This window comes from Labeo rohita, unplaced genomic scaffold, assembly GCF_022985175.1.
Source record: "Labeo rohita strain BAU-BD-2019 unplaced genomic scaffold, IGBB_LRoh.1.0 scaffold_258, whole genome shotgun sequence".
NCBI classification, from domain to species: domain Eukaryota; kingdom Metazoa; phylum Chordata; class Actinopteri; order Cypriniformes; family Cyprinidae; genus Labeo; species Labeo rohita.
Window position 1 is genome coordinate 81,213 of NW_026128858.1, and position 16,898 is coordinate 98,110.

The 16,898-nt window shown below is 37.0% G+C and overlaps 1 protein-coding gene across 1 annotated transcript in view; it reads left to right on the top strand.

Annotated features, from left to right (window-relative positions):
• Positions 1-16,670, top strand: part of LOC127159866 (NACHT, LRR and PYD domains-containing protein 3) — a gene marked incomplete at its 3' end in the record, with an annotated part of 28,963 nt that extends 12,293 nt beyond the window's left edge. The window contains exons 7-22 of the mRNA XM_051102590.1: positions 217-301; positions 3,217-3,412; positions 3,507-5,373; positions 5,877-6,047; positions 6,243-6,413; positions 6,622-6,792; positions 7,029-7,199; positions 8,439-8,612; positions 8,912-9,085; positions 9,297-9,467; positions 9,658-9,831; positions 10,160-10,333; positions 10,893-11,066; positions 11,230-11,400; positions 15,519-15,692; positions 16,497-16,670. Coding sequence (XP_050958547.1) covers positions 217-301; positions 3,217-3,412; positions 3,507-5,373; positions 5,877-6,047; positions 6,243-6,413; positions 6,622-6,792; positions 7,029-7,199; positions 8,439-8,612; positions 8,912-9,085; positions 9,297-9,467; positions 9,658-9,831; positions 10,160-10,333; positions 10,893-11,066; positions 11,230-11,400; positions 15,519-15,692; positions 16,497-16,670 — 4,392 coding nt within the window. The remainder of the gene's footprint in view (positions 1-216; positions 302-3,216; positions 3,413-3,506; positions 5,374-5,876; positions 6,048-6,242; positions 6,414-6,621; positions 6,793-7,028; positions 7,200-8,438; positions 8,613-8,911; positions 9,086-9,296; positions 9,468-9,657; positions 9,832-10,159; positions 10,334-10,892; positions 11,067-11,229; positions 11,401-15,518; positions 15,693-16,496) is intronic.
• Positions 16,671-16,898: the final 228 nt, after the last annotated feature.

Genomic DNA, 16,898 nt, shown 5'->3' on the forward strand with positions numbered 1-16,898 from the left:
GCAGAACTGCATTACAAAAAGATTCACAAGGGCATATGTACCTAAAAATATATTGTGTGTTATTTTTAGTATGTTGCTTTTTGTTTGTTTATTTTAATGAGAGGTGAAATTATTTAAAAGGATAATAATAATAATAATAATAATAATAATCTTGTATTATATTTAAAGCTGGAAGCTGTTTTAAAAAAAAAATGGCCAAGTTTATTTTGCTTATAGGGTTCAATATGAGAAATCAGACTCAGACTCCCAGATCTACCGCTTCCGCAAGGACTTCAGAGAAAATCTCTACTCGATCTTTCAGGTAGGAAGAAAATATTTATGTGTGTATGATATAACAATGGATTATCGAACAAATGTAAAAGTGTGGTTTCTATTTATTTATTTATTTATTTTTAAAGACAACTATTTAATTTTTGCAGTGTTGACAATAGATTTTTTTGCTTCCAGCAGCAGTGCTGTTGTACATGTCCACAACCCCACAATGTTGGACCTGTATTTGAGTGTTCAGTGTATAAAATGACCTCTAGTTTTGTACTATTGAATAGAGAGGCAGACATGATCACTTCTAGTTCACTAAATTACCTCTGAAACTAAGTAACTACTTCATTAAGAGTGTAATGTCGGAATTAAGTAAGAATGTTCACCTCAGTGCTGGTAATTATGTTACGTGACACAGTAACTTGTTTGGAGTGTCTGTACAGCCAAGGACAGAACAGTTAGCATGCCTTGCTCAAACTTTTGTCATGGAATTAGAACTGGTGCACCGTTATCGCTTGTGAAAACAGTGGCGGTGCGGTGGATGGAAAATTACAGATTAAAGAGTGGTAACATTATGATAAGATTCCCTTTCTTTGTCACATGGGGAGTGAAATCTGAGAAGTTATTTTTTCCACAAGCTTGCAGAGAAAGGCTTACCAAAAAAAAATAAAATAAAATAAAATAAAATACTGTGGTGTACTTTTTTATGTTTTCTGGGTCGGTAGATGCACCTCAGACTTGATTATCACACTTAAATGCGGAAAAAGTCAGATTTTCAAATGTCAACAACAACCCTGACGTATGGGGACAGGCATCCATGCCCTCACAGACTACAGACCAACAAACAACACCCCCCATCCAGCTTCCCAGACAAGCTGAACTACTTTTATGCAGGCTTTGATCATCGATACACAGAACGATCAAAGCTGAGCTCCCACCTGATGACCTACCACTCACATTTTTAATTAGTGGTGTGCTCCACCCTGAGCAAGGTGAATCCACTTAAAGGGCCACTCTGTCTGAGTACTCATGCCTGCGCAGAACAGCTGGCTTATGTCTTTACTTACATTTTCATCAAAAAAAGCCCAGGCTTTTTTTTCCTTCTGCTTCAAAACAACCACCATTATACCAGTCACAAAACATGCTGCTGCAGTGACTTCCACCCTGTTACTCTTACTCCCATCATTGCAAAGTGTTTTCAGAGGCTGGTCCTTACCCACTTGAAAACATGTTGCCCTCAACACGACCCATTTCAGCTCACCTAAACCCAACAGGTCAACTGAGGATGCCAGTGCCCCAGCTCTCCACTCCACATTGTCTCACTTGGACAAATACAACACATACATTATGATGCTATTTATTGATTTCAGTTCTGTCTGTAATACTGTAATCCGTTCTAAAATGATCACCAAGCTCACTGCTCTTGACATCAGCCCCTCTTTCTGCAGTTGGATCTTGGACTTTCTCACTTAAGGCCCTGATATACTTCAAATGAAGTTCATTTTCATTCTTCTGAGCGCCAGTATACTGTTTTTGAACATTCCGACACTCCTGCGCTGCTGGAGGCGGGCGGTAGATAATGTAAATATGTGACTACTGTTTTATGTGTGCTACTGCTAGTAATTTCACTAACTTGGTGGTGGTGATGTTGTTCTCCTGTCTGACCTCTGTGGAATGAGAAATGAAACTGCAAAAAAAAAACTCCCGTCAAAGGAAGGTGGAGTTTCAGAACACATGCATAATGGCCATGGACCAATGGTAGCCCATAGGTGTTTAGGAGCCAAAACGAACTTCCCCAAAAAGTTCGCTTTGGTGAGCTATTTCGAACTGCTGAAACGAGCTCAAAACTAACTACTTTTGGCCTGATTTTGTTCAAAATGATGTCATATCAGTTCGTTCTTCAATTTCATTTGAAGTATATCGAGGCCTTAACAGTCCACAGTCTGTTTGGCTTCACAGCCACAACCCTCATTTTGAACACTGGTATACCACAAGGCTGTGTGCTAAGGCGCAGTACTCTACTCCTTCTTCACATATGACTGCATACCTGTACATGGCTCTAACTCCATAATCAAGTTTGAAGGTGACACCATGGTGATGAGCCTTATCAGCAGTGATGATGAGACTACAGGGACGAGGTTCAGCACCTGGTAGTGTGCTGTGCCAATGACAATCTTGCGCTCAACACCTAGACGACCAGTGAGCTGAGAGTGGACCACCGGCAGTCTAGGATAGGTTATACAAACACTCCCATCTACAATGATGGAGCCAAAGTGGAACATGCAACTAGCTTCAAGTTACTTGGTGTCCATATCTTTGATGATCTTTCCTGGACCCTCAACAATTAACAAAATACACAAAAGAACATCATTGGTGTTCAGCTACCCTCCATCAAAAACATTGACCACAAACGCTGCCTAAAGAGGGTGAGAAGCATTATCAAAAACAGCTCTCATCCCGGCCACAGACTCTATACTCCTCTCCCATCTCGGAGAAGTAATAGGAGTCGCTGTCGCACCAGCAGGCTCAGAAATGGTCTCTTTCCCCCAGTTGACAGCCTACTGAATTCTAACCTAGGCGTTGAACAATACATCTCTCTTTATTTAAAAAATAAATAAATAAATAAAAACTGTAATATAACATGTCCCCACTACACATTAAGGATTCATTAGTTTGAATATACATTTAACACAATATCATAACATCTTAGCCGATAAATCAGTAAACTTTATTTTTTGACAAAACATGTTTTAGTAGTGTCAGCACATTTTCAGTAGTGACAATAATGTTTTGGTAGCGACCACATCACAATAAAGAATTTTAACCCACATAATAAAACACAAAAACTTACTGAAAATTTTTCATAACTGTGCAGCAATATAAATAAAGGATTATGTGTTTCCTTTTGTCACTACTGAAACAATTTCTACCCCATTTATCTTTATGCTTTGTTTTTAGGAGCTTGAGAAGAACATAATCATATTTCTGAAGAGTGAGCTGAAAAGGTTTAAGACAATATTAAAAAAAGAGAACACACAATACTTTGTTAAAGACTTTATAGAGGACATGTGTGATATCAAAGAAGCAGCTCTTGATATCACACTCTACTTCCTGAGACAAATGAAAAAAGATGAAGTTGCAGATACTCTAAAAGGTAAGGAGCTAATGAAGGTCTGTCATATTGTTACTTATAAAATGTATGAGATTAATGTAACATAAAATGTTGTTCCTGTGTTTTTGTGTGTTAGATGAGCTGGTCTTCATTCATCAACAACAGTTAATATCGCACCTGAAGAAGAAGTATCAATCTGTATCAGAAGGAATTGCAAAGCATGGTGACTCCAAGCTTCTAAATAACATCTACACAGATCTCTATATCACTCAGGGAGGTAGTAAACAGGTCAATACGGAACATGAGGTAAGACAGATTGAGGCTGTTTCCAGGTGTCATGAATCACAAGAGATACAGGTTGAATGCACAAATTTGTTTGAAACACCTGAACAACGTAAGCAGATCAGAACTGTACTGACAAAAGGAGTTGCTGGCATCGGAAAATCAGTCTCTGTGCAAAAGTTTATTGTGGACTGGGCTGAAAGGTTAGAAAAAGAAATAAAAAAAAAAGACAGAAAAGAAAATCAGGAAATTAGCTTCATATTTCCTCTTCCTTTCCGTGAGATGAACTTAATAGAGAAAGAAAAACAAAGTTTGATGGACATTTTAAGTCGGTTTTTCCCTGAGATAAAAGGACTGAACCTTACAAGAAGGAATCAATTCAAAGCCCTGTTCATTCTTGACGGATTAGACGAATGTCGTCTTCCACTGAATTTTGAGGGTAATGAGATGTGGTCTGATGTATCGTCACCAGTATCTCTGGATGTTCTCCTAACGAACCTAATCAAAGGAAATCTGCTTCCTTCTTCCCTTATCTGGATCACCACCAGACCAGCAGCTGCCAGTAAGATTCCTCCTGACTGTATTGACCGGGTGACAGAGGTCCGAGGATTCAATGATGCACAAAAGGAGGAGTATTTCAAAAAAAGATTCACAGATGAGAATCTGGCCAAAGAAATCATTGATCATGTTAAACGATCAAAGAGTCTATTTATCATGTGCCACATCCCAGTCTTCTGCTGGATTTCAGCCACTGTTCTCCAGAACATTTTGGAGGAGAAAAAAAATAACGGTATGAAAAACAATCAGGCTGATGACACCTCCAAAACACTGCAGGAATCAAATACTGAAGACACTCCCAAGACTCTTACACAAATGTACACACACTTTCTCCGATTTCAGATCCTGCAGAGCAGCCGAAAGTATGATGGAGAATACACACCAAATGTTTCCTGGGATAAAGATGCCATTCTTTCACTGGGGAAACTGGCATTTCATCAGCTGGAAAAAAACAACCTCATCTTCTGTGATGTTGACCTAGAAGCCTGTGGTATTGACGTCTATAAGGCATCAGTGTATTCAGGCATGTGTACCCAGATCTTTAAGGAGGAAAGAGGGGTCACTGTGGGTACCATGTTCTGCTTTGTTCACTTGAGCATTCAAGAGTTTATAGCAGCCCTTTATGCACATCTGTTTCTAGTTATCAACAAGAAAAATGCATTGGTTCAAGACACTACAGAACAGGAAAACAAAAATGAAGCAATGATTGATTTGCTAAAGACTGCAGTGGACAAGGCACTCGAGAGTGAAAATGGACATCTGGACCTTTTCCTTCGCTTCCTTCTCGGTTTGTCACTTCATTCCAATCGACTACTCCTACGAGGTCTGTTGACACAGCAAGACAGCAATGACCAGATCAAAAAGGAAATAGTTCAGTACATCAAGCAGAAATTTGAAGCTAATCTGTCACCAGAGAGATCTATCAACTTGTTTTACTGTCTGAATGAACTAAACGACCAAACTCTGGTAAAAGAGATTCAAACCCAACTTAGAGAAGGAAGTCTCTCATCTGGTGACCTTTCACCTGCCCAGTGGTCTGCTTTGGCGTTTGTGTTGTTGACATCAGAGGAGGAGCTGGAACAGTTTGAGCTTCAGAAATTCAAGAAATCGGACGAGTGTTTCTTTAGACTATCAGAAGTAGTCAAAAACTCCAAAAGAGCTCTGTAAGTCATTTAAAGTGATTTTATTAAATGTATTCCTTTTTTAACAATTATTTGTCAAAAAATTAATTCTTAAAAATGTACTAGAAATGTATCATGTTTATCATGATAAACTATTTATCAACGTGATAAATTATTTTTTATTTATTAAAAAAAAAAATGGTGTCCTGCGTTTAATTCAGTAAACTATTAAAGATTCTGTCTGGGCTGCCTCATAAGTCTAAAAACTCCATGTTATTAAGTTCTGCAAGTTATACAACACATTGGTCCATAGTTATTGCCATTCTAGTTTTTCTTTTTAATTCTGCAAACATGAAATATACACTAACCCCAAGATTTTTCAACTTTAAGGCACTCATTAAGATACTTGCCTCTACCTAAAACTAGGTTTAATTTAACAGACAAGCACAAACACACACTTTGAAGCTCATTTTTATTAAATGTATAAACCTTAGATAAAAAGGTTTTCTTAATCTTATTTTGTATTCTGATTTTTCCCCCAACAGACTAAATGATTGTAATTTAACAGACAAAAGTTGTTTAACTCTAGCTAAAGTTCTTGAATCAGATAACAGTCTAAAAGAGCTGAACATGAACAATAATAATCTGCAGGATTCAGGAATGAAGAAGCTTTGCACTGGACTAAGGAACATAAAGTGTAAATTGGAGATACTGACGTAAGTTGTGACACACCAGGAAAAAAAATGTAATTGGCTTTAGAAATTCTTTACAAATATGTGCATAAATAATGTATTGCAATACTGTTAAATTGTTAATTTTAATGACTGCATTTTCCACTTTACTACATCCTTTGTTCAGAAACATGGGCAATATGCTAAATTTACTATTCCTAACTAGCTGTTTATTTTCAGGCTTAGTCAGTGTATGCTAACAGAAGAAAGCTGTTCAGCTCTTGCTTCAGTTCTCAGTTCAGACTCCAGCAGTCTGAAGGATCTTGACCTGAGCAATAATAATCTGCAGGATTCGGGAGTGAAGCTACTCTCCGGTGGTATGAAAGGGAACTCTAAATTGCAGAAACTCATGTGAGTTGATGTCCAACATATTAATGTCTCTTGGCCTTTTTTTTATTTAACCATCAGGTTTTGTTTGGCAATTTTAATTCTATTGTATAAACATATATAAAAATATATATAAATTGTTTTATTTTTATTTATTTCCCCTTCATTGGGGAGTATTGTTCAGGACATTTCTAAAATTGTTGTAAAAATAAAATTTTTATTCCTGTTCTAGACTTGCAAACTGCAGTATCACTGAAGCAGGTTATAAAGCTCTGGCTTCAGCTTTGAGATCAAAACCTTCACACCTGTTAGAGTTGGATCTCACAGGAAATGACCCTGGACTATCAGGAGTGAAGCAGCTCAATGACTTACTACAGGATCCAAACTGTCAACTAAAACTGACGTGAGACATAATAAATAATGCAGAATAAATGATATACAGGCAAATTATTTGTAGAAATTACATTTCATTTAAACAATACACTGCACAGTCTGTTGGTGTTTTTCAGTTAATAGAAATTTATCAAAGGTGTAATAAAAATTGACTACTGCTATGTTAAGCAAAATGTTCTATAGTTTTCATTATACCAGATTTAGTTGAGAACTCAATTGAGTATTGGTTCATCTTCCCTTTTGCAGGTTTTTGGGTCCTCCTGCAGATGAAGCCTGTCAGTATGTGACTGGAATTGTGGGTAAAAACCCATTACTCCTGAGTAAGCTGCATCTGAGTGGATGTGAACTAGGAATCACACGAGTGAAACAGATTGCTGCTCTACTGCAGGATAAACACTGTAAACTCAACACACTGATGTGGGTGTTTGACATGCTTTTATACTTTATATGTAAAACATATTTTATATGTAATTTTTGATATTATATTTACATTAACTGGTTTAGGTCAGGACTGTCATTGTCCTTTTAACACTAGAACCTCCAGGGGTCACTGTATACCTAAAACCGCCATGCGGGTAAATTGTACCCACGCACATGAGTAGTGTTTTGATATGACTAAAGAACATTTATTTCGCTGTATTATGCCATTGTCTTCATAAAGAAGTGTATAGAGTCATAAAAAATGATTGTCTAGTCATCAACTATATTTTTGTCCTGTTGTTTTATGTTCAAGGCTTTTTATGCAAGCTACAGTCAGTTTTCATAACAGTCAATATAATCTAAACAAGCCTGCACTGACAAAGAGAATTAAAATGAAGTAACTACATATTTGGGTGGTGTAATATTATAATTCATTGTTATTAATCAATATATTAAGACCATTCATGTTATTTAAATTACTAAAATAGCCTATAGACAATAATATCTAATAACAATTTACCGCACTACATAGGATGATGCGATGACAAATTCAAGCGCACAGCTTCACCTAATAAATTATTAATTTGTTTAGTTATATAATTTATAATTTGAATAAGTGAACAAAACCAATAAACTTCAGGTAATCAAAAAAAAAATGGTTGTATTCATTACATAGATCGGATTTTTTTTTTTTTTTCAGGAAACGTGCCGACTAGAATAAATAGCAACACAGTAATGAACAGTAAACAATAGAAATGGCAAAACAAAAGGCAAAACTAAAATTACTCCAAAGTTTGAACAAAATGAGTAACGTTAGGCTAAAACTTCTAAATATGATATCGCTGTCAGATAAGCCGTCAGATGCTGAGCCGACCCAGGACGCACAGCTTAAAAAAACGCGAAAATACAGCATTATATATATATATATATAAATAGATAGATAGATAGATAGATAGACAAATTTGACCGGTGTTTAGGTATAAATACAGCTTTTAGGTATAAATGCCCTGTTTTTCGATCTGGTGTCATCTAAGCACTTTTTAAACACCAGGGGATTTTAAATTACACAATTTTAGTAAACGTCATTGATTGGGAGACTTGAGTGTTTTATTGAAAATCTGTTATGTACATTTGAATAACAGGTACGGGTAAAATTTTCCCCGTGGCGGTTCTAGTGTTAAAACCGGTCTGGAATTAAATCAAATAATGTCCTTTCTTTGTTTTCTTTCTGTGCAGGTTAAATAATAACAATATTAGAGAAGAAGATTGTGCTGCTCTGGCATCAGCTTTTATTTCAAACCGTTCAAACTTAAAAAAATTTGATATAAGTGAAAACAAACTAGGAAACTCTGGACTGACTAAAATCTCCACTCTGCTGGGAAAGTCACAATGTACACTGCAAATACTCAGGTTTGAATATTTTAATCATTAATCAGTATAAAGCATAAAACTGGCCTGTCAGTGGGGTCCAGTATTACCACTGTACATGCCACATGTGGGTAAATATAACTCCAACAGATATTCTTTAATTAATTAAATGAATGTGTCTTGGAGAACCTCTGTCAGTCAGTAGTTTCTCTTATTGACAAAGCTCTTGTTGGGGTGTTGGGAATTATAACCTAATGACAAAATCCTCATAATAAAATCTTTTATTTAAATAAGTGATTATTGCAGATTAGAAAACATTGTTTCTTTTTGTTTACCTATAGGCTTTCAAACTGCAGTATCACTGAAGAAGGTTATAAAGCTCTGGCTTCAGCTCTGAGATCAAACCCTTCACACCTGATAGAGCTGGATCTCACAGGAAATGATCCTGGACAATCAGGAGTGAAGGAGCTCAATGGTTTACTACAGGATCCGAACTGTCAACTGAAGACACTGAGGTTAGATGTGATATAATAATATAAATAAATAAGAAACTTTATATATATCACTAATTCAAAATGACCCATTTCACATGCTGTTGTTTATTATATATATATATATATATATATATATATATATATATATTTTTTTTTTTTTTTTTTTTTTTTTTTTTTTTTTTTTTTTTTTGAGAACAGAAAATTGATTCCTGCTTTATCTTCTCTTCTGCAGGTTTTTGAGTCCTGCTGCAGATGAAGCCTGTCAGTATGTGACTGGAATTGTGGGTAAAAACCCATTACTCCTGAAAGAGCTGAATCTGAGTGGACGTGAACTAGGAGACACACAAGTGAATCAGATCGCTGCTCTACTGCAGGATAAACACTGCAAACTCAACACACTGATGTGAGTATCTTACATTGGTTTATACTTCACAAAAAAAGATACTACATTTTTAAAGTCTAATGAACATCATTACTGTTCTTTAAATTATTTGAGGACTGAGATCAGTTGAAATATTATGTAGATTTATTTTTCAGTTAATGTAGTTAAACAAATAAAAGATTGCTTCCTGTCTTTTTTTCTTTCTCTGCAGGCTGAATAGTAACAATATTACGGCAGAAGTTTGTACTGCTCTGAGTTTAGCATTTAATGTAAATCCTTCAAACCTGATAGAGCTGGATCTGAGTGGAAATAAACTAGGAAATTTAGGAATTGAGAAGATCTGTCCTCTGCTGAAAAACGCACAATGCAGATTGAAGAAACTGAAGTGTGTAATTTAATTTATTGACTTTTCTGCATGTTTATATACATTGTATTAATGTTAATTTAATTAGCTTAACCAAAAGAAAAATGACTAAGGAAAAAAAGGATAATGATGGATTTCACCGTTGGGTGAACTATTAATTTAGTAAGTTTGGGTTATTAAGGTTATTTAATTTAATAAAACATTGACTAATGCATTGTACATTGTATTTTTGCCTATGTGAGATTTATGCCAATATTAAATAAAATCATTGTCCCAAAAAGAAAAACTTATTATATTATATTATATTATATTTATTTATTTATTTATTTTTTATTTATTTATTTTTTAGACTTTCAGACTGCAGTATCACTGAAGAAGGTTGTAAAGCTCTGGCTTCAGCTCTGAGATCAAACCCTTCACACCTGATAGAGCTGGATCTCACAGGAAATGATCCTGGACAATCAGGAGTGAAGGAGCTCGATGATTTACTACAGGATGAATGCTGTAAACTGAAGACCATCAGGTGATTAAAACCTTCAAATGCTTATTAAAACTGTACATTTAAATAAAACAACCAACCATGCTGCAACATAACATCAATAGTCAGTTGTTGATGCTATTTCTTGTTTTGATTTCTTGTTTATTAATTACATCATGTACAATATGGAAGATTAAAATTGTCAGGATTGTGTATTTGTTTACATAAGCCACAAACTTGCTGTATTAACAGAACACCAATCATCTCACTAATTAGTTAATACACTTTTACTGCACTGATGAAAACTGTACAGATTGTATATTTCCTTCAACAGTTCAAATGTGTTGTAAATATTTTCACAATAAAATAAGCAATATATTTACACAAATGCAATAAACATTAAAATGACTTTAAGATAACATTGCAAAAATTCTTACCACTGAGCATTACATTTTAGTAGGGATTTCCATTTTTAGTATTTAGTACTAGTTCATTTTCACTCTTACTTATTTCAGATTGTAATCAATCACTATTATGTAAAAATTATAAGTAGTAGTAAAATTATAACATTATCTGATCCAAAATTATTTTATATTTCCTGTAGATTTCTGAAAAGTCCTACTGCACAGGATGCATGTGATCATCTCACAAAAGTTCTGGGTAAAAGTCCATTATTACTGAAAGAACTGGATCTAAGTGAAGATGCATTAGGAGATCTAAATTGGGAGAAGCTCTCTGTTCTTTTGATGGACTCTTATAGCAAAGTTGAGAAAATACAGTGAGTGAACAATTTTAAATATTATAACTTCTCTGTCTGTTCTTTTTTAACAGACTTTCAGTAACGTGTGAGCAGATATGAAGAGCCGTTGATCTGATGTGTGTTGAATATGTGCTGAATAATAAATAATGCTGTTTTTTTTTTTGTTGTTGTTGTTGTTTAGACTGAATAATTGTGAGCTGACAGAGAAAAGCTGTTCAGGTCTAGCTACTGTTCTCTCCTCCAAAACCATCCTGAAAGAGATGAACCTGAACAACAGTCATCTGCTGGACTCAGGAGTCAAACAGATCAGTGAGGGACTGAAGAATCCTGTGTGTGAGCTGAAGATATTGAAGTGAGTACATTTTACTAATGGCTACACTCAACACTACAGAAATATTTTATATTCATTTTGTCTGTTCACCCCTAGAAATGGGGAAAAATATATAAGAACACCATTTTTGTTTGTTTGTTTCTGTGTTGTAGACAGTGGTTTTTATTCCCTAACTGTGCATAGACACACATGTGTTCAGTTTCACACCAAAAACATGAGTCATTATTAACGTCACAACAGTGTTATCTCTAACCAAACAATAAAAACATAAATAAAATAAAAAATAAATAAACAAAAAATGAAATAACTAAAATAACATTAGTTGGCAATTCAGTTTTTCTTAGGCTAAGGTTCAAATTTAGAAAGCAGACTCCTGCTTTTTGAGGCTTCTTATACACAACCCAACATACTACTGCAGTTACATATTGCAACTTGAAATTTAACATAAGTTTAATCAGCTTGAATATTTCAGTTTTTACAAAGAAAAAAAATGTGATAACACTGCAGCAACATTTTTTTTTTAAAGGCATTCATTTTGAAGTGTGGACAGCTTCAGTGATTCTCATGCATTTGGCATGAGACACATGCTTTCAGGCTCTGTTTTACATTCTCACTCTGCCTATGTAAGTCTCATGTTAATTTGGAAATTAAATTCAAACAATAAATGCAGTTTTGGTGCACTTATTATGTGGCATAATTCGTTGTTAAAGCCAGAGCAGTGATTTCAATAAATGTGAATGGGTTTAGGCTGGATAGACGACAGATTCACTGCAATTTTTGGTAAACATTACAGCATATTATGCATTGATTATTACGTTGATGACATTTACGGTGTCATTTTATTCTGAAGAGTGTTGGAGATTCAACATTATAATAACATTATTATAAAATTATAACATTAAGGAGTGAAAACCCCCTGAGGGTCTTGTATTTAACCCTCAGGTATCCCTTACTTATATTGTGATCATGCACCCTAACTATGTTTTAGTTAACCCCTTAGCATTCCTGTAAAATAATTAAATTCAAAGTGTACTGCTGGTGGTATAGTGCAATAAAAACTGGTTAAAAAAATAAATAAAGATGCTATGTGAAAGTTTAAAACAGAAAATAGTGGTTTTCATCTTGCCACTTCTTAATAAAGAAAACACGTTTTTACTCAAATTAATCAAAATGGATTTATAGCATTTTGGAAAAGAGGTCCTCATATATATATATATATATATATATATATTAGTGATGCGCGGATGGCGGTTATATCCGCGGGCGCTGCGGATAATTCGGGTGGGTCGGGTAATAAAAAAATTAATTCTGATTATTTGCGGGTGGGTCGCGGGTGGATGAAATAAATCAATAATGATGCAAATATTAACTATGTTTTCTAACATATTAACCTGTTTTAAATACTTAAGTAGGGTAATATGCAGTGGTGTAGTGCAGAACCTGCGTATACTCATTTCTTTATCAGGCGGCTTTGCGTATACCCACTTCTAAATCCCCTCTGATGCGCATCATTCAGTAGTGTCCTGCATTAGCCAAAATCATGACAGGCCACCATTTCTAACTAAATTGTATGTGAATAAATTTAAATATTATCTCAAAACACCCAGCAAAGACGGTAAGGACCGTGGCACCAGCTTCCTTTGAAATATGTTTAATGATTGCACCTGATGCGCCTGCACCCGCTCTGTCCGCGCCAGCACCAGATTTGCTGCCTGTTCATACGCGAGAGCATGTCAAGAGAGGCACGCCAAGTATTAAAATAAAAATTGTTATTGATTACTAATTTGAATCAGTACATTATAAGGAAAACAATACAGTAAAATGTAAAGAATTAGATTTTTACGATCCGAAATTTCTTAAACTGGCTGAACCACTGTAAACTTTTGTCCAAGGGTCCGGTAGGCATTGAAACACCAACTGATTTCATCAGAGATTGCGGAGAGTCACGTCCAGATGTCAGTTAACGTTATTCTTTTTAGCGTGAATTTGGCTTAAAAGCACGAGTGATTATGCTTATATAAGTGTACAGGGATGTGCAGATCAGCTGAATCAATCTGCTATTAAAAACGAACCATCCATTCATCATATCATCATGCAAAACTAAGAATTAGAATAATTGTAAAATCGGGTGCGGTTATCTAAATCAGAGAAAAATACAGGCGCGGGTGGGTGGCGGGTGGATAATTTATTTGAAGCTGCGGATTCGGGTGACGTTTGAGCTCATCCGCGCATCTCTAGTGTGTATATATATATATATATATATATATATATATATATATATATATATGAGGAGCTCTTTTCCAAAACGCTATAAATCCATTTTGATTTTATGGATTTTTTTTTTCTCTTTTTGTCAATATATATATATATATATATATATATATATATATTACCATATATGGTAATATTTATTCAATGTTTTTAGCAGATCTTTGATCTAAATACCATTTGTGCAAAAATCAGGGGCGCAGATTTTTTAACTGGGGGGGACCAAACTGTCAGCAAATGATTTCAACTCACTTAGTTATTTTACGTAATTTGGGTTTAACTAATGCTCAAGTAGTTACTTTACATAATTTGGGCAAATGGTTTGCACTAAAAAGCCATTTGGGGATTCTTATGTGAAATCATGGATAAACAACAATGAACAAAGATTTCTGAGCGTATCACACCTGGTGAGTTGGAGTGATCCCACGATTAACACGTGTTTTCAGATGGGGCTAAACAATGACAAATTGTTCTGTTCAATAACACCTGATGATTGCCGCAAATTGGTTGCAGAATTTATCAACCATGTCCTTGCTCTTTGTCATTCCAATTACTATGTTGATGTGAAAGATTCTAATTTTTCCCCTATCTGGAAACACGCGGCCGCTCCAGCTCACCACCAGCCAGCGTCCTCCACGTTCTGCTCCAACGAGCTCACTCCCTCCGGTCCTCCCTCGCTTGCCCCAATTCTCCATAGCTCCTCCCTCATTCTCAGCCCAGAACCAGCTCTCGGACTCCTACCATGGTCAGCTCACAGACTCCTGCATCGGTCAGCTCACAGACTGGGGCCGCGGCTCGCTCACAGACTCCGGCATCCGACAGACTCCAGCCACGCCCCCGCACTCTGGACTACCGGCTATTAATATGGCAAGCCATATTATTATTAAGGACATTATGGACATTATGGATTATTTTCTCCTGTGTCTCCGCTGATTCCGTCTAGCTCTCATTCGTCTCCGCTGGTCCAGTCCAGCTCTCCCAAGTCTCCACTGGTCCTGTTCATTCCTCCAGAGCACCCTCCAGTGCCTGAGATGCCTCCAGAGCGCCCTCCTGAGCCTGAGCTGCCTCCAGAGTGCCCTCCTGAGCCCGAGCTGCCTCCAGAGCGCCCTCCTGAGCCTGAGTTGCCTCCAGAGCGCCCTCCTGAGCCTGAGTTGCCTCCAGAGCGCCCTCCTGAGCCTGAGCTGCCTCCCGAGTGCCCTTCTGCACCTGCGCCTCCTAAGCCCTGCCTTCCTGTACTCTCCTGGGCTGACTATGCCCGAAGTTCCCCCAAGAAAATTTTTTTGGGGGGCTACCCCCCTGACCCACCATGGCCACCTGAACTGTATGCTCCTCTGTGGCTTCCTGAGCTCCCTGACCCGCCATGGCACTATGGACTGTATGCTCCGCCGTGGTTCCCCGAGCTCCCTGACCCGCCATGGCACTATGGACTGTATGCTCCGCCGTGGCTCCCTGATCTCCCTGATCCGCCCTGGAGGCGTACCTCCTATCCCTCCTGTGTCTGCCCTGCCCTGCATGAACCTCCAGGGCGCCCACCCAGTGGACTGTTTTGTGTTTTTTTTCTCTATGTATGCCCTTATTTGGGCTTTCCTGTTCCGTCCTGTTCTCACTGATTGGTCTGTGTATTTAAGTTTGGTTGTGTTCACAGAGTGGTTGTCGGTTATTGTTTATGTCACTCCGTATGTTCGTAGTCTTGTCGTGTCGATTTACAATGGATTCCCTGCTGTTCCTGTCCGTTCCTGCTGTATGCGTGGATTGTCTAATAAATGTGCATGTGGACATGTCTCCTTGTCATCACTTCTAATTCCCCGCACACCACGATGCTGACAGCAGTCAAGATCTGCCTGGACTACAATGTTATTTTTTTTCTATAGACTATCACACTGCGGTATCACTGAAGAAGGTTATAAAGCTCTGGCTTTGGCTCTGAGATCAAACCCTTTACACCTGATAGAGCTGGATCTCACAGGAAATGATCCTGGACAGTCAGGAGTAAAGCAACTCGATGATTTACTAAATGATCAAAATTGTCACCTGAAGATGCTGAGGTGAGTGTCCTTCATTTTTTAAGACTGTAGCAATTCAACCAAACCATCTTTTATCTCTTTCTGAGCCATTTTCCAGTGCCTACATATTTCTTTTCCTTTACAATCTGATGTCTCCATTGCTTTTGTGTCTCACTCCTTGTTTGTCCTGTCAGTCTGCTTGGCTTGTTCCTTTACATTCAGTATAGCTTGTTGAGGAGTGCTAGATTCATGGGACTCTAACGTTGTATTTCCACTACAGTTTAGCGAGCTGAGTGGAGCGTTTTCCATTCATTCATATGGAAGTTAAGCTTAAACGCTCACAGGGGTGCATTATGGGATTGAAAGCGGCGCGGAGAAAGCGTTGGAGCGCTCACTGCCCATAGAAAACAATTTAAAAAAGCAGTGGCGTTGTAGAGTTGCTGGCGGCATGGAGCATGGTTTTGACACTGTAGTGGAAATACACCGTAAGGCTGCTGAGGGTTTTTTTTTTTTTTTGGAATATTCAAAGTTTCAAGTTTCAGTGTTTGTGCCAAAAATGTGTTGCTTGAGCACTGTGCTGATCTGCTGAAATTAAAATCTGAGAAAAATACAAAAGCTCATTTGTATTGCAAATATTGAGTCTCTGATAACATTTTTAAAAGCATCTGTTCAAAGAGTAAATATACAAGAATAAATAATTCTGTAGCATTTTGTTGCACTGTTTTGCAGTGGCGCTGTTGGTGTGAAAGGTGTCATACTTAGTGTATCAACATTATCTTCATTATTGGTGGGGACAGTTCTGCAATGTACAGTTGTGAAATGTTAGTGTACTTCTCCTGTCTCCAGATTGTTACAAAATCCTGCTGCAGATGAAGCCTGTCAGTATGTTATTAAACATGTGGGTAAAAACCCATTACACCTGAGAGAGCTGAATCTGAGTGAACATGAACTTGGAGACACACAAGTGAGCCAAATCACTGCTCTATTGGAGGATAAGCACTGTAAACTCAACACACTGACGTATGTATTGTTTTTATTATTATAACTATTATAATTACTTTTTACATATTTACCAACGGTTTCACAGACAAGGCTTAAGCCTAGTCCCAGACTAAAATGGAAGTCTGAGCTGTTTCAACTGAGAGAAACTTGCACTGATTGATCTTAAAATATATATATACTAAAATGTCCTAATTGAAATATGACCTAATGCTGTCTCTGAAACCAGGCCCTAAACTGTATAGTGAG